This window comes from Cariama cristata, unplaced genomic scaffold, assembly GCF_000690535.1.
Source record: "Cariama cristata isolate BGI_N322 unplaced genomic scaffold, ASM69053v1 scaffold4280, whole genome shotgun sequence".
NCBI lineage: Eukaryota > Metazoa > Chordata > Aves > Cariamiformes > Cariamidae > Cariama > Cariama cristata.
This window is the reverse complement of record NW_009592800.1, coordinates 6,448-31,358: the sequence shown is the minus strand read 5'-3', so window position 1 is coordinate 31,358 and position 24,911 is coordinate 6,448. Positions and strand designations below refer to the sequence as shown.

Below are 24,911 nucleotides of genomic sequence, written 5' to 3'. Positions count from 1 at the left end.
TAGGAACTTTTTTTTTTTTTGGAGAGAAGAAAGCTAAAGAGGGTCAACTACACAAACTTGGGAGAGGCTTTGGGATCCTTTAGAGGCCAGGCATGTGGTACGCAACTGCTTTCTATACCACACAGCAGGACTGGTAGTAACTGCCAAAGTTTGCAAAGTAATTGAATTTGAGAAACAGTCATTCAATAAAGCTATTGAGTCATCTATGTTTAAAAAAATGCACAAAATAAGTTCAATCCAATTAACGAACCAAAAAAGTCTTTATCAGAGTTTATTATCACCAATCCAAGCAAGCAGCAATCCACAGATACTTCTTTGATGATTTTCAATAGACATATAAATCCAGGTTAAAACTCTCCCTAGCATTTTAAAGAATGCATTGGCTGAGCAAGTTTTTGTTTGAATGGGTTTTGGTATTTCCCATTATACTGCCTTTCAATTAGCATCTTCTTTCCTTTACTTTCTCCACCCCTTTTATCTCTTTTCTATTTACTCATTTTTTGTTTCTATACTAGCTGCCAAAAAAAAATCTAAACTACAACACAAACCCTGCCTACCTCATGCAAAGAAACCATAACCAGCTGATCCAATAACGTCTCTTCCGCTCAAGGCAATAAAATCATCGCATACATCTGCATTGACAGTCTCTTCTGCTCAAAAAAACCCCAACCCAAAACCAAAACAACACCTCAACGAGCCAACAAAAAACCCAAACCAAACTAACCAAACAAAAAAAACCCAACCAGCAAAAAAAGCCAAAGTAAAAACGACATAGAGTAATACTGCAAACCACTGCAATATAAATAATGTACTGGCTGAGCAACACACATAAAGGCTTTCACTGGCATAGCACACACAGCCAAAAAGCAGCAAATACTCTTCTCTGAACAGTGAAATTCTCTGAAGCTCACTACCGCTGCCCTGCTGATCAGCTAATGGAGTTTTCTTTTTTGTCAAAGCAGTTGTTCAATACTTTTCTCAAATACATCATGTAAACACACTGTTTCTTCCCACTTCTTAATGCATTGTGAAAAGAAAGGTTGTAAGGCTTTCTAACACCTTTTTTTCAGTTATTACATTCCAGAAAAGATGGACGCTAGGCACCTTATCAAAACTGGGCTTAGTGTTAATCACTCTGGGATGCAGACTTCTATCACCACTCTCAGTTTTGAGTATGGCAGGAAGCTCAGCACTTTATCCACCAGCTGATACTGTAAACTGCATCAGATCTTCAATGTACCAATAAATAATCAATAATGGTTTCCAATGCTTACTCAGGCAGGGTAGGAATATTAAAGCAGCAGAAAAAGGGCAACACACAATTGGATTAAATTTCTGGAGAATGAAGATCTTCTATACCTATTGCCCAAAAGCTGTAGTCTCTCAATTTGTGTTTCTGCACGTACATGTACAGGCCTGGAAGCCACCAACATATCCATGTTAAAACCTGTTCAAAACCAAGAAATACTGCTGCACTCCGAGCTGTCTACAAAAATCCCTGCTGTCACCCTGGTTGCGAATGACCAAAGAAGACAGTATGCTACTGCAACCTCAGCTTTATGTAACATATCAAACATAACAGATGAGTAATTTATTCAAGAGCTCTTCTCCCATCTCTTAGGTTCATTTCTGTCTACACAAAATAGGAAGATACCACAAATCCAATACAGTGAAGGTAACATTTCTCATTTAAATAGGCAGACTGAAATACTATTCAGAGTCTTCAGTATGACATATTTATCTGTCTTCTTTCAATCAATCCCTGTTTCAGTGTTTCCAAGGTCACAGCCTACTTGATTAACAATTATTTCATTTCCAAACTGAATACCATGCTTACATTATTTAAGGACCATAACTCCTAGGGAAAATATCTGGCCACGAATTGACAATATGAAGTAAATATTAAAGATCTTTTTGGGCAATATTGATATGTACATATTCCAAGTCCAGTGAGTTCAACACTGCATATTTTTCATTTGTAATTCTACCAAAAATCCACAGAGTAACTTCAGTGGTTAACAGCATTTCCTGATTAACTTCAGTGAAGACAGAAACAAACCCCACCCTAAATACCAAAACACAAATCGGTTCTCTTTACAATGACTTACTGTCAGATACAGTTTAGGATAATGGTCACTTGAGAGAGAAAGGAATTTTTGGTAATTCAGTGGAGAGATAAAATATTTTCCATTTTCATACTAGGATATATCCACAAGTACCAATGACTTTATTTTGTTTTGCCTTTCTTTTCCATTCATTTAATGTGTTGTTCTCTTGACTGTCTCACACGAAATCTATTCCATGTGTTTCAAGCATATCTTCATTACAGTATTATTACAATTATTGTTATTAGGTTTTAAAGCTCTTTATTCAAATCAGGTGTTACTACATATTGCTTTACTTCCAATGCAAAGAGCCGGGCCTTTCAGCTCGTCTAAGGCAGCATAGTTCCAATGAAATCAATGGCACCATTGTAATTTACAAGCCGCTGAGGATCTGCCCCTGCTTGGTTGAACAGCAGCTTTTTTACATCCACAAGCACGTAGGCATAAAAGTCTGCCAAAAGTTCAAAAGCATTTTTAATTTTTGTGCACTTCTTTTCAAACACTTAAAGTTATTTGGGCAGTAGAAAAAACACTTGATCCAGCTAGGCTCCAAAAGTGTTTAATACAGTTCATTGCAGTAGGAGTGTTTAATGGGCATTTTCAGGCTGCTCCTTATCCTGCTCACAGCATCTTGAGGATCCAATTAATTAATGTCAGAAAAACACTTTGAAGATAAGAAGCACTTTCTGTGACTATTTTTTCAAAGAATCAAGGAGCTTTTGTTTCAACAGCCAAACTCTGGGTGGAGGCATGAAATACAAACCCATACACAGGTGAATTTCAGCAGAAAACACCACCAAGAGAAGGTGAAGGAGGGCAGCCTTGCACAGCAAAAAGTTTTAGTCACTGTTCCCACCTTCCCTCTGGAACTATTTACCATACTGAATGGATTTAAAGTGCTAAACAGCTACACTGCTATTTAATATTAATTTTGAAAGGCAGTGTCTTGAAATACTTTTGGAACATCTTAATGATCTATTCAAGTCTGGGAGCCTTTCAAAGAATGAGAAACCTAGGTGTCTCTGCTTATCCTCATAGGCACTATGTATGCTAAACCATGCACAAGATGAAAGGTCTGGCCTGTTATTGCATTCCCTCAGATCAGTTCTAGGATTTTCCTTATACTGATGTGGACACTGAGAAAGCCAGCCATCATGACAGTCAAGAGGTTCAAAACAAATATTTAACTTGACTCCACCATCATTTCTGCTGGAGATACAAATATGGAACACCTTTGGTAGCACCCTCACTTTCATCTCCATTGTGAAACCCAATACTTTGCGAAAGATTAGTATAATTTATCTGATGCACAACATGCCCAAACAGAATCTGTATTTCAGACTCTTAAGCACCTTAGACCGATTAAACCCATTACCATTAACATTAAACATTTGCTTGAAAACCTCATCTACATAGTGTACTTTTCAGGTTTTAAGTTGCCAGAGTTGGCACATATTCAGGCTTAAAGAATTCCACTATTCCATTATTCTCCACCATTAGGGAGAGTAGAAATTTGACCCTTGCAAGTGGTGGTGCTGAACTGCCTTAGAAGGAGAGAAGAACAAGAGGTGAGAACTGCAACTCAGACATTAAAAGCTATTTTTCAGGTTTCAAAGGAAGAAGGCCACAGGATGTCTGCTTTATACTAGAGAAGCGAAGAAAAAGCACAAGCAGGTTGCAATGTGTAACAGTTATCAGTTCTTGTTAAAATCTAAATCCAACAGGAGTTTGACTCTACATATACAATATTGAACCAATTTTAAGACATAGGTATACCAGAATGAAGGAGCAACAGATGACTCGTGGATGAGCAGATGTTATAGTCAGTGCTTACTGTTCAGTCTTGTTAATTCATTCTACCTCTAAGACATGATGAAAACTCAAAGATAGTAAATGAAAATGGTACAATGCAAGCAAGTGAAAAAGAAAGCGGCATTAGTCCATGACTAATGACACTAAATTCACCAGAAAAATCTGCATCCTCAGATGAATACACAAAATATACTAAGGAAATACTAAAGAGAATTTTAGACTGCATTACATAGTAATGTTATATTAGCTCTGTCACTGTATTCCTTTGCTCTGACATGCAGCACTCAGTTGTAGATTCTTGCCTTACAATCTAACAGATAGCTTACTAACTCCTTAATACTAAGGAGAGTTGAGGGTCTCTAAGCTTCTTTAGAGAGTACTCATCAGCACCTGCAAAATTAAGGCCAATGGAGATGCATCTAACTAATTCTGAAGCCTAGTTGCGTTTCAACATGCCTGATTTTGGTTGGACTTCATAGGAATCCTGACCATATTACCATTGTTTTCTGCTTAAAAGAAGCGATGAAGCTAACAGACTGAAAAAAGCCTTCATCCATTCACCTCCAGAGAAGTGTTAAATTGCTATTGCTTCATCTGCATTAGGGATGATACTGAAATAAAATGCGAATGCTTACATCCCGTTCACACTCCCTGTTTCTTCCTCCTGAATCTTTAGAGACTTTCCAAGGTGGGAACAAAACTATTCCATTTGATTTCATCTTTGCTTCAAAAGTGTATGCAGTGGAGATGGAGATGCTAAGGACATAGCACACATTCTAAACTGAAAACCAACAGAGAACAGTGAATTTTAAGATTAATTATTTGCTTTGTTTCTCAGTTTAACTTTCAACTTTAGCCAACAAAATCTAACTCAGGAACATGACTCTGGCAGGATAGCGTATCAAACATCCTAAGGCGTCAGACTCACCTGATTCTCAATAAATACAAAATAATGTTCATCTTCCAAGGTGCATACACAAAGTCATATTGCTGTTTTCTTAAGTGTTTGAATATTCAAAATAATTGTCTGGTTTTATTTTTACAATTTTATTTTTACAGTATTATTTTACAATAGAACACTAACATCATGTTCTACTTGTTAGTATGCTCACTTCACAGTCTGTTAACTGAAGACAAATAAAGGCAAAGAACAAAGATGCAAGCTGCACCGTCCTAAACAGCTTGTGAAAATACTACTTCTGTTTGTTGTATGGTCATCAGACAGAGTTCTCCCTGGGTTCCAAGTACACACCTCTCCTGACACATGAACTACCACATGCAGTTTGTAATAAAGAAGCAATCCAAAGGGCCACCATCAGTACAAGGTAATTCAAGGTTAATCTGAACACATTAACAGAATTTCCCATGTTTATCTTTTTAAATTAAACTACCTACAAGGTTCATGGCAACGTACTAAATTACAAATGCATGACACTTCTTCACAAAGTAACAGAATGGAATAAAATCCTGTATTTTCCTTTGCAGTTCTCCAAAATCTGTCTTCTGCACAACTGCTCAGAATTGAGCGCACACCAAGAGCCACAGGGAAGCAACCTTCTGTTTCATTCATAAACCAGTGAACTTATGCCTATAACTAACTGATAGACTTTGCAGTTTCAATACACCATACCTATCTCTCTAATAGAGCTAACTGCTGGTAGTTAACAATAAACTAGGTCTGTTGCTCATTGGGAGTGTACGAACAGTTTCAAAGCAATTCATGAACAACTGTTTTGAACTAGAGACTCAAAAGCTTTAGGCATGAACTGTGATGTGCTATTAAGAGAGACAAGGGTTACAGGAAAAACTAATTTCTCATTGCTTCAATAGATACAGTCTGAAGAAACGGCTAAGTTCTTAAGATTACATGCTTTTTTCAGCTGACACATTGGAGACATTTTTTTCAAAAGTCCACTTTATTAAAAATGCAACAGAAAATTATGATGTTGGAAAGTTACAATCTCTTAACACAAATTCAAGACTGCATCATGCTTCTGTCTTTTTTTTTAATTGGCAGAAGACAACTAAAGAAAGGTGTTGTCTGTTTATGATGTAAATTTAAGCTCAAACCAATCCCCATGGCTTGGCCTTCCCCTGCATTAATTAGGCTTGGGGAAAGAAAGAAAAATATTTGGTAAAATCAAAAAAAAAAAAATCAGAGGGAACTATTGTTCTGGATATATAACAACCTCTATGAGCTCTGCCAGACACTTAAGGAAAAATCAATCCTCCCCAGTCCTCTGGAATATGAACCTAAAAGAGAGTGATGAAGTGTTATGACAGAAATTCAACAGTAAACTTATAATTCCACTTATTGAAGGAACCTTTATTCTGCAGTCTGACTGAACATCTGCAGACGCATTATACACTAAGACGTGTTGCCTTAGGTCCTTACAAGCAATTTACAAGACAAATGATTGGGCCTTTTCTTGCCAATACAAATGTATCTCTTTCCCAAGTTTTCCAAAGCTCTGGTACTGCTTATCATTTAAATGGTCCCATGTTTTGGTGAGAGTCCTCCTGCTCAACAGAACAGCCCTGCTCTTGCTCCTCCCTGAGGTTTACCTCCCATCATTTCAGCGAAACTGCTACATAGAATCCTTATTTTAAGTTACATGCAGATGTTCCTTGCTCTGTACCAGCTACAGACAGGGACTTTTAGAGGTGAAGAGGAAACAGCTGCCTCGTGCCATAGCAAACACTTACGCCGACTGACTGCATGCTGACTCAAAGCTGGGCATTTTCTTCAAGAGAAGTGCTGGTGTAGGTGAATGAGATGGACTGAGTTATTAACCTCTTAATGCAGATTAGCTGCAGCTGGACTATCACGCCCTTAATAAATCCCTTTATTAGCATTTTGTGGGTACCGATGGTCAATAGATACTCGGTTTTTCTATCTCAGGGTCCCTAAGACATGTCTAGATTAGCAGTGCGAGCTGGTAACCTTTGCTAAGTACAAGTAGCTCACTAAAAACAAGTTCATCATCTCACAGCAGACAGTCACCTGATCCAGAACTCTCAGCCACACTACCAAAATCTACAGAATTCCAGCAGTTTGATTATAACACAAGTATGTAAAATAAATAGAGACATGACCGTGGGGTAACTACTGCTGCCATGGGTACAAATATGAGAGGAAGACTGGGTCTTTAAGGCTTCTAAGCACTCAATTTTTTCTGACACAAAGTGTTTGAAGTAATATTCAATAGAAAACAAAGACACTGGGCAAGTTAAGAAATAAAGGATAAAGTTTAATCTCCCTTGACTAACTTAATCACACAGTCCATAAATCAAGTTTTAAATCCCCCTATATATTGTGTATTAGAAAAGACTGGGATTTCTTTTGGAATTTAATGCTGCAATATAAAAATATTCTCTGCAGATGAAATCTCTTTATTGGATCCAACGATGAAGCCACTAATCATGTAGAATTTCTACTGGGTGATTATTTTACTAAGAGATTTTTAAAAGGGTAGGAAACAAAAATGTTGAAAACGAGAAGTTCAAAGGGAAATAAGAGAAGCAACAGCAAAAAAAAAAAAAGATAAAAATATGTTGCTTTTACAGAATCAGACAAAGATGTAGGAACACATTCTATCTGACGAGATCAAGGGATACTTAAGGAACAAAGAAAGGTTTTTTGCCATCCAAAAGAGAATTTTGCTCAGAATAAAATAAGATTAGGGAATCAAAGAATGCTGTACGGAAATATCTATGACAATTGAAACCAGGTTCCCAACCATTTTTTCTTAAATTCTGTTGTGTAGCATTCAAACAACTATTTAAATTAGTAAAAACCTCTCCTCTTGGCAAGAAAAGGAAGAAATGTGTTTTCATGTGATTTGGGAGTTTGCCTATTCATAGTTTATGAATTTGGACTGACACTGGTCATTTTTTATGTATAGCCAAGTCAAGAGTACAAAATTCATTTTGAATTAAAATCTGTAGAAGTAAGAGGAGAGAAGTATTGTATGGGAGTCATGACTAGCAAAGTAAGATCACTACACCTTGACCACAATGTTAAAAAAGAACATCTTTAGACAAAGTTATGTTTACTCCAGGTAAGAAGACAACTGGGCAACAAATTACATATGAAGGAATTTAATGAACTCACAAAGCTAATGACTTCCAAACAGTACATGACATTTCCAAAATGGTCCCTTGTTGGCCATCTTAGAGACAAAGGAAAAATAGAGTGAAAGCAGAAAATCAGCTGCATTAGTGAGAGAGTAATCCATGTTACTGAATACAGGTCCGTGCCATGAAATGTATGCATAGTAAGATGCTCAATTGACACATGCTGTTCTGAAAAGCTCAGCTTTTTTTTAAGAAGCCTTGAATAAACCATGTGTTGATATTCCAAACACTGTGTGCTAAACCCAACATTCAAACGAGTATTTTCATGCAGACTATTTGATGGTTTGGTCATCAACTAGAAGACAAAAATAATCTAAAGCTTTGAGATCTAAGAATTTCACATTAATTGGGTTCAGATTAATAAAAACTGTTCAAACAGCTCACCTCTTTTATTTTTTAATGCATTTTCTTTGAAATTTTGCATTCAAGTTCCTTGATTCTGTCTATAACTGGAAGCATAATCAAAACACTGTGAGAAAGGCTGAAATTAAAGATTTTGGGGTCTGACAAGAAGCAGGAAATACTGAAAATCTTGCAGAGTCAGTTCTCCAGAGGCTTCCAGGCCAAGGGAGTTTGCAAAGTTATATAAGCAACCAGATTGCTGGGTGCTTTACAAGTCAAACTGAACAATCAGCCTTTCTGAGTTTCCTTTCACTATCTTGCATACTTCTCTTTATCCCTTTCCCTTCCTTTTGAAACAACCTTTCCATATTTCAAGAGAAGGGAAAGAAAATTCCTCTAATACAGAACTTATGAAACAAGCACCTCAGTGGGACGCATTGTTGCTGGCTGTTCTTCAGATGCTGTATTTACAGGGCAGATCATCAAAGCAACAGCAGGCTTCAGTTGGTGCACTGCTGTAGTGATAGTTGTTTTTATAAGAACATTGCTTACAAACAAATGGTAAAAAAATAAACAAAAAAATAACAACACCTCTGTAAAATGATGACAGAACTAGGAAATGCAAGAAATGAAAACATGATTTCTGTAAGTTCCAAAACTGGTCATAACCACTGTCATCAGTGAGCAGATATGAGCCAAAAAGCCTAGCCAATGGGTACTGGAAAGAGATATTCATATTCTTCTTCAAGATGCAGCAGGAAAAGAAGAAAAAGGCCAGGAAGCCATTTACCTGCTCACCGCAGGGGCGTTGGACCAGATACCTCTAAAGGTCCCTTCCAGCCCAAATGATTCTATGATTCTATGATTCTACCTGGAAAATCAGCAACGCAGAGAACTCTCCTTGAGATTCAGGCCAGATGGAAAGCCATCAGTCTCCCAGGCCAGGCACGCAGGCTTCTTGCTCAGCATCCCAACTTACAGCTATCTCTCAGCAGACCTCCCGCAATCAGCAAGCAAGGAGAAACTAATTTAGAAGCTCGTAAGTGAAAACACCAATGGCAAGCGACATACAGAAGACTGTTTCCTAAGACAGTGGTGGAAAGCTGTGACACAGAAGTTAACCTAGCCATTAAGACTTAACCACTTTCCTAAGGCCAGGGGAAAGAGCACTTCCCATCGCCCAGATGAGTAACATGGTCTGCCTTTTTTTTTTTTTTTTTAAGAACCACCACTTAATATATAAAAAGGAATAAGCCAGCTTTTGAGAAAGCATTTCTTTTGTATGTTTTCAAAATGTGCCTGGAACCCCACAGACCACTATACAGAGTGTTAGATATTAGCTGGCTGTTTAACGAAGCCAGAAGGGAAAAGGTCACCTTGGAATTTATTATAATAAGATAACCTTGCCAGAAACTCTAAAATTTAATTATTTAAGCAACACTAGTATTGAAAAAATATATAGTCAGCAAAGACTAATGTCCTAGATATATTCTGGTTCAACTACAGGTCATTAGACTAGGTAAGACTCTTGTGCAACTTGAATTCAGTGGAGCTGAATTCATTAACACTAGGGTTGAATTTCATCCAAAGTCTTAACAACTTCAAGGGTTTTAGTAAGTGATCACCCTAGCCAAGTAATACATCTTGGCTACAATAAGACGAACATTCATTTAGCGAAAGAAACTCTCCCTGAAGAAAATCAATTTGAAACTATTTTAAGGACAATTATTCAAAGGATATGTAAATGTAGGTGTGTTTGCAAGAAGAACCAGACATCTTAGTAATGAACTTCAGGTAAGAAGTGTTAGAAAGATAGTTACTGCACATTTCTATCTGTCTTAATATACCGACTCCTATTAGTTTTTAACCGTTCTGCATTAGAAGCAATGCAAAACAGTCTTTATTCTCCTTGGTAACTTATCTACAAATGCATTATCCTCAAATATAGGCTGAATTCCAAAGGTCAAATACTGACATAACCTGCAAAGACTTCAAGTAACACTGTATCAGATCATAAGTGAAACCCCCTTTACATCCTCAGGAGTGACCACAGTGGATTTTAGATTGCCTCCCATGCGATACCTTAGATGAAGCTGTCCCACTGTGATTCTTCAGTCCTGGATTTTTCTGGTTTTGTTCTTTTAAATTCAATGATAAGCTGATACTGTTTTCAAAAATGATTACCTTGTAAAGGCTTTTACAAGAGAAAGATCCTACGCTTTCCCTGGCTTTGTGTGTCCTAGGTGTTTATCTAGCAACACCACACAAAAAGCCTTCCAAATTCCGGAATGAACTAACCCATGTGACACACACACCACCCTGGCTAGAAAGCATAAGCAGTAATCTCAATTGTCCTGTAACCTAGCATTACCTTTTAGGAAGGAATGGTTTAATAAATAGAATATTATCAATAATGCAATTAGTATACAGAAGAAAGTACAAAGACTCTTAAATGTAACACAGTGAACACTTCATCCAAGCCATGACTTTTTCAATAGGGAAAAACCATGCTCCTTGTGACAGGAATATGACCACAGAATGCAAGATTCAAACTCAGATTGCCCCAAAAATTCTTGATAGAATATGCTTCTAAGATTTCTGTCATCTCCAGGCATAAAACAGAGACTCCTCATGCCTCTTCACCATTGTCTTGAATCCTCCAAACAGAATGTGGTAGCCAGACTGGCTATGTTAAAGGTAATTATCACGACCCAAAAGAAGAGTAGGTTGTAGGCCCCACACTGACTGAAACTATAGTTTGCAGAGGAAGACCATGAAATAATCAAAAATCACCCATGTAAACAAGTTTTGCCACAAACAGCTGACCACAATACTATACTATACTTTTTGGCTTAATGAAATGCAGTCCATTGAAAGTCCCAGGCTAGCATATGTAGTCCAAACCTAAATCCTGAAGTGAATCGGTCAGCAACTAGTGTAATATTAACTCACATGCACTGGACTGGGTAGTTGCTAAAAAATGAATGTTTGTCTGAGCAGACTCAGTTTCTGTGCAACAGTCACGGAAAAGCATTGTCCTGAATAGGTCAGCATCAGACACTTCAGTACTGAGGCTGCTTTTAAATCCATGTTGAGAAAGACAACTCTCTTAATAGACCTGTGTTAGTTTTGAATTAAAGTATGGCCATGCAGAAAGCAATTAATTCAAATTATTATAAATTCAGATAATCAATATATCTACAACTAAGCAACCACTGATAACTAAACTGAATTAAGTGAAGTGGAAAAAACCAGAATCTTCTCTGCTCATCAGATCTTTTCTAAAACTGACAGAGAATTAAAACTTCTGAGGTGGCCAAAAATTCGTTAAGCTTCTATTAATGGCCAGTTTTGCAGAGTTAGAAAATATCTAACCAAAAGTAAAATCTGAAGCAGTGAAGGAACAGACTGAGCATGGAGACAAGAAGATAAGGCAGAAGCAAAGAAGCAGGAGTTATCAACTGATATTACCATTACCATGTTTTTATAGGAATGCTTGATTTTGCAAACATTTTCCAAAAAAATCACATTATTCCTGTTTCTGTGTACCATTTCCTGACTCTTCAGTTCAGTATTCACGAAATAACTACACAACAGAGTGAACAGATTTGCTAGGATTCCTAATCATAAAAAGCATATTTTAGGAATATTATTCAAAATGTTCTGGTTAAGTTTACACAGAGATTCTAAGTGCCTCTTCAGATATTAATAATTTACTCTGAAATTTCCTTATGGTTTGAACTTGCTGTGCCTAATTTCAGTTTATTTTAAGAAGTGATTCCTTAAATCTTTTCTTCACAGTTTGGAGCACACTGTCATCTGTACAAAGAAATGTCTTTGTTGTTTAACTCCAGCAGAGAACAGGCAAGAGGACCAAGGACAAAAGGTAAAAAAAACAGTTATTCTAATCCCGATATTGCAATTACATAGTTTATAAGTAATTCATTCAGTAAGTTGTACATGTGAGAGAGACACTTCAACTCTAATGCATACACTGACACATACAGGGATGCACTCAATGAATAATAAACACCATACGAAATAGAACGTTGAAGTCCTTGTGGGGGTTTCACAAGTCCATCACAATAAACATACATAATAGCATAGTTTTGGACTGCAGCACTTCGTAAACTCAAATGAAAAAATGGCAGATTCTGTTTCTGAACAGAAATGTAAGAATTATCAATGGTGAACTGAGAGCTCTCACTACTTGTTTGGGACAGCCACTGAACCCAACATACACCTAAGCACAGCAACAGAAGTTTATTATAGGCAGATCCTCTGTATATAAAGTAACTGAGAAAACAGAAAAACTCTCCTCATCTGGCATTTTCTTGCATGTTCATTCCAAGTCCTGAAAATTCAAACACATATCCTCTCTTCTCCATATTACTATATAGTATTTGTTGCAACTTTTTGGCACAGAAATGTTTAATCTTGTATAAAAATAAATAATAAAAAACCCATTAAGAGCAATTTAAAAAAATATATTTTTAAGTGTATTAATTGAACTAATTAGCATCACATGAAGGAAATCAATGAGTTAATTGCTAATATATAAATTATAAAACTTTTCGTATGATCACATGTGATATAGCAGTGCCTCTAACAATGTATCTTCTAAATTCTCTCCTAGTGTTCTAACTCCTTTATTTGCTGTAAATTTGGATATCTGAACTGATTTCAAAATGTTATTTTAAGTTCAAGAGCTGCTAACAATATTTCATCATGACACATACTGTTTGAATGTTATCTGCTGCAGGGAATACGGAATCAAAATATTTTTTAGAGAATCTTTCCACTGACCCTTTAGTACCAGCCACTGTTTTCATATGAGAAATTCCTTAAATCCATATTCATGTTCAGATACACCAATATTCACAAGAATGCTATTAACATCTCTTGGACTTTTGTTTATAAAAATATTAATGTGTAACTCTTATTTTAATCACAAATACTGTATACTGGCATGTGCTACTAGGAGATGCTAGAATAGCAGAATATCATTTTACATAAAGCAGGGAAAATGGTTTAGATCCAAAGATCTCCCTATCTCTTTTAGCGGCTGAAATAACTTAATTCCATGAAAACCAAAACTGAAATACAGAATATATTCCCTGAAGGAACTGTAAAGAGCTTTACAATTAGCAATGAAATAAATTTACTAAGACATCTTTGTAGTAAACAGTATCCAGGTAAGGCACAAAATGTTAAGAGACTTGTCAAAACTCTAATGTATATACTTCCCTTTCATGAGATACCTCCTAAACATCAACCGCCAACGATGGCAGGCAGTACGTCTGGTACTGTTTGCAGAACTGAATCTCAAAGTCATATGACTCTGGATTCAGTAAAGCATTTGACACCGTCTCCCACAGCATGCTCCTAAATAAACTGGCTGCTCACAGCTTAGATAGGTGGACACTTCGATGGGTAAAAAACTGTCTGGATGGCTGGGCACAGAGAGTTGTGGTCAATGGAGCTAAATCCAGTTGGTGGCCGGTCACTAGCAGTGATTTCCCAGGACTCAGTTTTGGGGCTGGTGCTGTTCAACATCTTTATAGATGATCTGGCCATGGGGATTGAGGTCATTCTCAGTAAATTTGCAAATGACACCAAGTTGGTGGCAGTATTGATCTGCTGAAGGGTAGGAAGCCTCTGCAGAGGGACCTGGACAGGCTGGATAGATGGGCCGAGACCAACTGTATGAGGTTCAACAAGAACAAGTGCCAGGTCCTGCACTTCGACCATAACAACCCCATGCAGCATTACAGGCTGGGGGAAGAGTGGTTAGAAAGTGGTCCAGCAGAAAAAGACCTGGGCGTGCTGGTCGACAGCCGGCTGAACATGAGCCAGCAGTAAGCCCAGGTGGCCAAGAAGGCCAATGGCATCCTGGCTTGTATCAGAAACAGTGTAGTCAGCAGTACCAGGGAAGTGATCATCCCCCTGTACTTGGCACTGATGAGGCCGCACCTCAAGTACTGTGTCTGGTTCTGGGTCCCTCACTACAAGAAAGACATTGAGGTGCTGGAGTGAGTCCAGAGAAGGGCAACAAAGGTGGTGAAGAGTCTTGAGGGTAAGTCTTATGAGGAGTGGCTGAGGGAGCTGGGGGTGTTTAGCCTGGAGAAGAGGAGGCTGAGGGGAGACCTTACCACTCTCTACAACTACCTGAAAGGAGGTTGTAGCGAGGTGGGGGTCGGTCTCTTCTCCCAGGCAACCAGTGACAGGACAAGAGCGCATAGCCTGAAACTGCACCAGGGGAAGTTCAGGATAGAGATTCGGAGGTATTTCTTCACAGAAAGGGTCGTTGGGCATTGGAGTGGGCTGCCCAGGGATGTGGTGGAGTCACCATCCCTGGAGGTGTTTAAGAAAAGACTGGATGTGGCACTTAGTGCCATGGTCTAGCTGACATGGTGGTGTTAGGGTAAAGGTTGGACTTGATCATCCCAGAGGTTTCTTCCAACCAAATCGATTCTGTGATTCTGTGATTCAGCCAGCTGCTCTAGAAACAAACTGTTGCTTAAGTTACAGGACATTACCAGACTCTTTCAAATTAGAGTAAGTTCACTACACATGGTAAGTGTATTTCAAAATGCATGCATTTTCAACCATTGTATCTTTCACTCCTCTATTAAGCTAAATTTTAATTTTTACTATTGATACCTCCTTTGCATCACATTCTCTTGCTGTTGAGGCTATGGATATGGATAACAATCAGCTTCTTTGAATTACATTCTCAAGACCCAACATTCAAAAAAGCACCATCCAAATAATCAGTTTGGATTCATGTCATTTGGCTTTAAAATTTTGCCATTATCCCAAACCCCATCCCAAAGATGCTAGAGCATTTGTACTCAAACCCACATGTTTTGTAGCATAAGTGCTGTAATGTACTGGTCTGATTTAAGGTATTATGCTCCTACTTAATTCAGTGGCAAGCTTCCCATTTCAGTGTATGAGAACTGGCCAGCTGATGATTACCAGTGGGATAAAAAGTATGTCTTTGTCTCCTTTCTGTACAAGACTAGCATGTGACAGAAGTGCTCTGCCAATGGAAAAGTCTGTCCAAGGTCAGCAGTTCTCTTGCCGAATGGCCACATCAGCCAGTAAGAAAATATTGCTGAAAACTACTTTAAGAAGCAAGTCATTCCGTACATAGCTCAGGACTGTACAGCCTATAGCCTTGTTTACATTTTATAGAGTCTAAAACTAATTGCAATACCTAGCTTTTGCTTCTAACTGTAAAAAAAAAAATAGAGTAAATATACAGACTGATGAATACACTATTAATAGTTACTAATAGCTATTAATTAGCAGTCCAAAACTGGACAGGAGGGCAGGGAGAAGAAAAGATTATGTTTGTGCTGTATGAAATTCATTCATTTAAAAAGAGGAGAACACTTAAAAAAAGAAAACATAAGCAGAAGAAAACAGAAACAATGTTGTTGAAGGTTTTTAAAGTATACAGAAATAAAATAGTATAGTATAGATGACTAGATGCACAAGAAATCTGTGATTTTGTAGTTTTTGTGAAAAGCTAGTTACATGAACAACCAGTTGAACAACCATTGAAATCGCCTGTCTCCTTTAATCTGAATATTTTGACTACCCAGATAATAACATATTCCAGAAGCACTAAAAGCTTCATATACCAGTCATGTTTTTTCTTTTAACAAATGCTTATTGTTTCCAAGTAGTAAGAACTTATAAATTTTATTTTGCAATCTCTCCAACTTCTGTGCAAAAAATGAAAGTGCAATACTTAAAATTAGTAAACCTTAATAAGCTACCATCATATTCAGCATCATTATTAGAACTATGCTTCTTATGAAGGTCATAGGTTTTGCAACAATGAGCAATAGATTACTACAAAAAAGTTTACAAAAGCAGTATGGAGAAGCTTTCAAATGTTTGGATGACTTTTAGCTGAGTTTGAAACTCTTTGGGTAAGAAACCTCACATTCTTGCCTGCTTTTTCCAGCACCTCCTGATTCTATAGGAATACTTCCTTGTGGAAACCCATTTTCCCGATTGCTTACTTGCTTAGTACTTTTGACAAAACACTGAAAAGGTGTGGAGCTTTCTAAAAATTGTTTAATGAAACCACGTGGAACTCAAGACAGTCTCCTGAACAGAGACAAGCAGGATAACCCAGATTCCCAGAAACATCTGCTGTCATCTTTTAAAAAAATTTTAGTGACCTTGAGCTAACTTATGATTTTATATTGAAGAAACCATAAAATGTGCGAAGTGAAAGGAAAACAAAAAGCAACTAACTTAATGTTCCTTGCAGCAAGAAGAATGTTGCCTACAAGCAGCTCCAACGGCTACAGCTGGACTCCAACAGAACAGAGATATGAGACTTCAGTTTTGCAAAGCACTCAACTACATGCTTAAAGGAATGGCTGCTGGGTTTTTCTTGTTGCTGCTGCAACGTAAGGATAAGTCTAAGATTATTTTTTAAAAAAAGAAGTTCAAGACTTCTGCTTATTACCATAAATACAAAGAAACCAGTAAATACCAGATGTGAGTTTTCAAGCTTCCCAGCTCTACCAGTATTATGTGCTCTGTAAAAATGTGCACGTCTAAATTTTGAATGCTGTTTTATCAGTGAGAAATTTGTGACCACCAATATGCCAAAAAAACAAGCATTCAATTACCGTTTCACTTGTCCAATAAATTGCTTGATAAACCTTTCTCTAGTTTCAGATTTCTGATCTGTTAGAACATGTTCATTCCTGTCCTGGTGCAACTCACCTGCCTCAATAAACCAAGTTTATTGTGTAATGGTGTAAGCAGAGAGGCCGGAGTCCTTCTAGCTGGAACTACAGCCTCAAGAATTCCTAACATGGGAGGGAGCTAGCAAATTTAGCAGACTAAATCCATACCAGCAGCTTTAAAATGAAACATATGAAATGGATTAAAAAAAAGAAAATGAAAGAAAAGATGATAGCATAAACCAAGAGCTCGGGGGATAAGGAGACAAGGAGTAGCATGGGAAAGAAAAACTTTGCCACTTTCCCATACATGCCAACAACCTGGTTATTTTTAAGCAAAAAATGTTACCCTATTTCTGTCCTGCCCATTCCAAAAATGTTCAAGTGTCTCAGGACATTTTAACATAGTTAAAGGAATTGTTCTGCCAGCTGTTTTCAGATGCTGGCATGTAAATCTGACAGAAAAATTACATTCAACTCCGTGATATTGTATATTAGTAACGTGGCTACTTTCACTGTCCTGCCAAGTAAGCTGTGTTCTCACCTATTTTCTACCAAATGTACAAGTACCTATGGAAGCTCTTTAGATGGAATTACTGGTTTATTTTATTATCAACAAGTTAGAGTTGATGGACACTATACAAAGTGTTCACATGAAAAAATGAATGCTAGTGTATATAGGCATATATAATGTATCAGAAATACATTTGGATAAAACCAGGACAAATTAGAACTGAAAAGATGACCCTACAGGAGGCCCAGAACATTTGGTTTTCTTGGACTCTGGGTAGCTTATTATTTCTTCACTTTTGAAGAGTCACTTTTTTGGTAAAATTATGGAGTTCACATTACAGTTCAGACTGTTCCCCAAAATAAACTCCCATCTCCAGGCAAATGTTTCTGTAGAACTAGTTACAGCTCCATCAGGAATTAAGGAGAAGAAAGCAGAAAAGAGGAGAGAAGCAATTCAATAATGAGCACTTTCCCTTCTTGTACTTGAGCAGTAGCTGAGATGCTTACCAGTCAGAGGTGAGATAAAGCAGCTGTCAAAGAAAAGTACTGGGATTTGAAACTTCCAGTACAGCTAGATAGTCCTAGTAATAATTACACCAAGCTAGCAAGAAAGGCCTCATGTAGCTCCATTTTTATTATTTGCTACGGTAATTTTTAAGATAGATCTAAGGATGGACTGACAGGTGAAAAGAAATTAAAAGGTGAGGAGCAGGTTTTACAAATCTTAACCGACTCATCCCTCTCCAGTCCACTCAGCAGAATTGGCTCCAAAACAGAAGCACAAATGTAGGCAAACTAACAGCTTTGTAACCTGGCAACATGAGAGGTTACAACATGACAGGTTCACAAATGCACAAAAGACAGACATAGATCTGCAGAAATTCCACATAGTCTCTAATTTGCAGCACACTAGACAGATCTAGAAATGCACCACAAGATGATATGATGTTAATATAAATATTCCAGGATCCTCTATGGTTTTGAATTAAGGACATTGTTCAGAATAAACAATTGTACAAATGACCTTGCATTCTGTGGCTACCACTTCAATATCATATTACCTCAATACAATTTTGATATACTTTCACTTTGAAAGAACTGAAATTTTTAGGCAATCAGAATATGCTCTTTTCTCCTCAAGCAGCCTTGATACACTTTACATAAATGAGCATGCCGCTTGGCTGGATTCTTGATCGCTCAGAGAAGGTTAACCATGTGGGAAGCATAATCACCACAGTGGAACCAACTAATAGAAAACACCGAAGCAAAGTCAAACGGACAGGGAAATAGATGGTAACAGGTCTATGGTGTTTGTCAAGTCAGAATTATAAACTGCCAGTTAGTTCTGATCAAAACGCCTGTTTAATGACTTTTTTCCCCCCTTCTCTTCTCCTCTCTTGTTCCTGACATCTACTTCACACTGCTTAGAAGGCCTTTCCTGGCAAAACCTCCACCCAGTTGCACTAGCCCACAAAGAATGCTTTATTCACTGAGATGCAACTTACCCAAATAGTTGTTGCTCTTTGACATCTCAGTAATGTTGATTTTAGTAGCTCCTTCAGGAATTTCCACTATCTTGTGGTAGCCAAGATTTGTTAGCGTGTGTTTGAAAACTCCAGACACGACCTTGCAAGCAGTGTTGTCCCCTCCACATATTCCACACTTGTCAATCACCTTGTCTGAACCCAGATAGTCGTCACAGCCAATGCTCTGCAAAATAAAATAAGATTTCTTTTTCCAAGTTCTTACATCTGCAGACTTTGGACATAACAACCGAGGACAGTATGACTTTCAGAGAACATTCAATCCTGAAAAGATTTTGTGAATTACCATTTCAGCAATTTCTTCCCTGTTCTTCTGTATTCAAAAGGGCAATAAAACCCAGAGGGTTCACAGACTTGGGGATTTCAAGTTAGCCGACAGGTTGTTACAGCCTGTTACCAAAAATACAAGAACACACTAAAGAACACTAATGCATTGATCACTGCTGATTACACCCTCTTTAAGAGAAAAGAATCTCTTAACAACATAGTTCCTGTAGCTGTTAGTCAGAATAAGAGGTGAAGAGCTATGATTTTGTTATGATCCAAAATAGGTTTTTTACAAAAGCAGAACTACTTTATACATAAAGTGACTTCTTAATCTCCTCTAAAATTGAGCACTGAACCTATTCTCACCAAAAGAGGTTTCTAAAAAGTCTTTATACCGTGTCTAGACAGTTACAGAAGTGATCCTCCTGTTCACCGAGTAGAAAATTCATCAACTCAGTAACACCCACTTGGACAGGATAGTTTTTTTTAAAAAAAAAAAAAAATTAAAATAACATAAATTAAAGGGCAGAAAAAATGTTAAAGGTTTGACACAAACCAGAAAACTTTCCAACTTACTGCACTTTAAAAGTGCACATACCATAGAGACTATCTCCTCTTTTACAGAAACATTTCTGTTCATTGATCTTGCTGTTTTGTATTTACAGACTTTAAATAACATTTGTGATGAACACTTATCATCTAGGCTATATTTATAGCTATAAGCTATATAGCCTATAGCTATATGATTAACTGGCACATGCAAAAAAGAACTTCTCATTCTTATTTAGATGAGAATGAAATATTACAGGAATCAGTAGAACAGAAGCCTATCACATATTTTATGAAATGTAGTAATTTGATGTAAAGTGTTCAAAATAAATGACAGAGTATTGTTCTATTATTTCGAATTGTCAAAAATATTTGCAAATTCTTGCAAAATTCTTGATGAAAAAAGGGTTAATTATTGTTTTATGGTCCTTCCTGGAAGCAAACATCCAAGCAAGAGGGGGAAGAAAAAGAATTTTTTGATACCACCAACTTACAACATAGGGAGTATCTTGAGCCTTGGCATCACTGTACTTCTTTCCTATTCCCAATATTAACGCTTGGCCCTTGCTGCAAAAAATGTTCTAAAACTGCAAGCCAGAGTCTGCTTAGTTCCAATATAAATATTTAACACCCAACATCTTTTTTATGACTCTCCAAGAAACACAGATAAAACCATCTAACTCATCGCTGCCAGGATCATATGGAGCTTGACAATGATACCTGTTTGTAGTCATGAAGCAAAAGAATGAAGATTCCCAAGCACTCCGTGTTTCATGATGGGATAACCTGATAACTAAAAATCTGTTCCACCCTATCAAATCTAGCGTGAGCAGATTGTTGCATGATTTCAAATAAATTTTGGATTCAAACAGAAACACTTGGTTTAACATCTTGCATTGCTTGGCAGAAATCTTAAATTCATGTAAGAGTTCAATTTTTGTGTTTTGCCTCAAAATGTATTTTATTACTAACAAAGTAATGCATTTGCTTAAACATAGGAATTACAAGTGCCACTATACCAAATCATACAACACGACTTCAGACCTGCTAAAACAATCTGAAAAATGTGAGTGATCTAAATTTAAGACAGCTGTGCCCAATGACTGATTAATCTCTGTACTAGTCCTCCTTGAAGGATATTTTGCTCAGAGTATTTATACTTCCTTCACTATATTTTTTTTTGGATGGAAACATAGTGGTACTTAGCATCAGCCTATGTTATGAAGTGACTTTCAGGAAATTTCCACTGCCAGCAAGTTGTTTTATGGAGAGAATCCTTTCAAGTATGAGGTGTTTTACAATATGAATTGCTAGCATAGATGTTTAATGGTGTTCCCCATCACTACTGAGTCCCACACAGGTTAATACAATTTTCTTCCTCTTAGCAAATAAAGGAGAATAGAGAAAAGTCTGTTTTATTCATCGAGGCCATAATGCAGAACTAGGGTGGATCAGTCTGAACAGAACTCCTCTTCACAGAAGAAACACATCCAATCAGTACAAATGAGATTCCTTTGTAGGGAATAAATATCAAACCTGTTTTAAACTCACATCATTCTTAGTCAAATGTTGACTAAGAATTCTCCCCATATAGGGTAAAAGAAGCCTGTGTCACAAAAAGTGCCTGTAATGTTTAAATGCTCTTTCACAGAAATGAATGAGAAAGGTACAAAGAAAGAATTACTGGAGACAAGAATCTAATAAGCCGAAATCAGCAACTGACAATGAGTAAAAACCCACAGACCACAAGTACATAAATAAGATACATAATAAGATAATAAATAACTAACCTAAGATAAATAAGAGAATAAATACCTTAAGTAGTAAGAGATAAATAAATGATATATATTACGCAGAGTGCCCTCATGCATTTTACATACCAACAGAACAGGTATTTAGCAACAAATTACAGTTTTACAAAGAAAAATTAAAAATCTTTACCGGGGCATCTACTGAAGCTTCCATGGAAATGATGTGCTTTAAAGATGAACACTGCCTAGGTTTCAGAAGAAGAGGCCAGTTATAACTCATATGCTCTAGAAAACCTTGACATTTGCTTAATACAGTTTAGACAGGGATATTAAAATGACTGTGTACTCTCTAATATTTCCATATCCAGCAAGGATATCACATAGCAAGCCTGTCCCCCACGTGTTCTATGGGAATCTCCCTTTCTAACTGTATAAAGCACAGAATTCTAGCACTGACAGGTCATGACATATTGGATCAGACACCTGTTACTGGTCCAGGACTCAGTACTTAGGATGTCCTGGGCCTTGGTCCAGAGTAATTTTGGGAAGATGAAAGAAACACCTTTCTCGCAAGCTGATTCTGTTTTCTTTTTGCTTTTAAACAGCTGCCTGAAGCTGTGCAAAGATTTGGAATGCTAGTCATCTTTGGAGAACTAGGCTGGTAAACAGAACTCTCCCAAATTAACCAAAAATGTAGAATCCATGCAACTGTACTGAACAGATAATTTAGCATTTTTTTCTTTGTTTGTTTGCTTGTTATGACTACAAATTTAAGAAGCACCACCTTGCTACTTGGCTAACATACATCCATATAAAAATATGAACCAACTTCTAACTTCTCTCAGGATGCAGTATTCATTACATTTAAGCACATGTATACATGGCAAACAAATCCCCTGATCACATTGCCTAATACATGGCAAACATAAATCCCCTGATCACATTGCCTAATACTCTGTGATACATCAGCAAGAAAAAATTGTGCTAAGGAAAGAAATGATACAAACTGGAATCCACTGTGAGTATTCCTTCCAATATTGCTGTAGGAACATGAATAAGTCTTAACTATGTCAATAGAGATAATGTTTTGCTACATAAGCAGATAGGTCTGAAATCTCAGGTAGTCTCCTCATACAACTCTGGAAGGTTTAGATGTAAAGTGGGTATCAAATACATTAACACCCAACTTAACAGCCTGGTACACTCTCACAATGGTGAAAGGCAGCCTCAGTCAATGAAGAATTCACAGTTGTTTTTCATCATGTAACACACATGATGGAATCTAAAAGCAGATGTCACTTTTTGAGCCACATCACACACAACATTCTTACTAGAAATGTAGAAATATTAGGATTGTGAATTCCAGGTGAATGAGAAGATGAAGGTAAATGCATTCCGTGCACCAAAAGGATTTTGGACAGCTCTTCCTTGGCTATCAATATGAGAAGGGCTAGAACACTTCTGTCCCTTACAACATTTTCTTTCAAGGTGTTGTTTCTTAGAAGAGGTACTTTTGACTTGCACTATCTATACATCTTCTGTATTGCTCAACTATTTTTGCAAAGTGGTTAAAGAAACTCTTTTAAGTTACAAGTTAGCATGAAAGGCACTATTCCAGAATTACAGTCAACTGTATCCCAAAATTAATTTAAATAAAAAACCTTGAGAGAAACAAGGGACAATCTGGATGAAATATTCAGTGGTGGACTTAATAGGGATTTAGGACTATGTATACAATAGAAGGGGGCTGCTGCCAGGCGCTTGAAAACATGTAAGTGCTGATCCTTGAAATGGAAACCAGACGTTACAATTCCGCTACTAAACGATTCTATTAAAAATTGCAATCTATGTGGTAAAGTGGCATAACTTGCTTCCATTGCTTTAGCTGCATTGTATTATCAGGTAGGAAAGCCACAGTTATGAGTTCTAGTATAGTAACACCATTAACTTCAAAAATTAGTTATATTGACAGGTATTTAGCTAAAAGTTGTTATACATAAGTAATTTGGAGTCTGGGCATCCATGGGGCTAGAAGGCAGAAGAATAAAATGTTTACTAGAAGTCATACTTTAGTATAAGTCAAAAATTCTAAGAAAAGGGTCAGGAACCGTTATGGATGTACCACAGCTGATCCAACTGCTAAAGAAATGCTAGGCAGGGTATGCAAGGGAGCAATCAAGCAAGGTGCATGGCCTAAAACACCACTAAAGAAGTTAAGTGGGTAGCAGAAGACTACCTGGGTGCTGGTGGGAGACCTGCTTTAACACTGTATATTATCAATAAATCCTATTTTTATTAGTTTTTATGAATTGCTGAGGCTACTGCTAAGTAAGTTTTATATGCTACTGTCCTATGAAACAGAGCTTCATGGCACCTATCATATATGCTGTTCTGCTTGAGCAATACTACATCTCCCCCAACTTGGTATCACTGATTTAGTCACCAAAAGATAGGTACTCTTTCATCTGCTCTGTGGAATAAATAGAAGTATTGAGTTTAACTCTTGGCATTGTGGGTGATTTCTGGGGGTTAACTACAATAGATGATGCCTTTACTTTTAAGTTACTGTTTCCCCTTTCCATGTTCTGAAAAACTTGGTACATGAGTCTTATAGGGAGGTATAACGGAACAGTATCAGAACTACTCATAACTCCTTTTTCAAACTTCTGGTCGTCCTTCCAAAGTAGTTCGACATCCTTTAATAGTGAACAAAAACAATGAAATACCAAGATGATTAAAAATAGCTTTGCTAACTAAGAATATCTTTTCAGTATTCTAATTCGGAGTTAAAATATTTACCTTTTTTCCCCTTCTATAAACTTATCAAATTATTCAAAAACATATTTTGAATGTATTAGGATTTAAGCTGTTTAATACCATGTAGCTTCTACAGAGAAGCATGATTACATGAATGATTAAATACTATACTGACAGGAAATATTTCATAAAAAATTACTGGATCTAATGCTAAGGATTAATTACTTGCTTCATTTAAGGAACAAGAAAAGTAAGATCCTCCAAATCTACATTAGTGTTTTGAGTCTCTTTGCCTTGTAAACATCAGGGTACCTGGGCAGAAACTAGTAAAAATACTCTGTGGTTTACAGTAGAAAAGTACTATGTCAGGGTAGACAAAACCTGAGTATTAACACAAAACTACCAAAGCAAATGGAT

At 37.1% G+C, this 24,911-nt stretch overlaps 1 protein-coding gene across 1 annotated transcript in view; it reads right to left on the bottom strand.

The window, feature by feature from the left end:
• Nucleotides 1–19,336, bottom strand: part of LOC104157723 (thrombospondin type-1 domain-containing protein 4-like) — a gene marked incomplete at both ends in the record, with an annotated part of 41,132 nt that extends 21,796 nt beyond the window's left edge. Inside the window, one exon of the mRNA XM_009695205.1 lies at nt 19,132–19,336. Coding sequence (XP_009693507.1) covers nt 19,132–19,336 — 205 coding nt within the window. The remainder of the gene's footprint in view (nt 1–19,131) is intronic.
• Between the last annotated feature and the right edge of the window lie 5,575 nt (nt 19,337–24,911).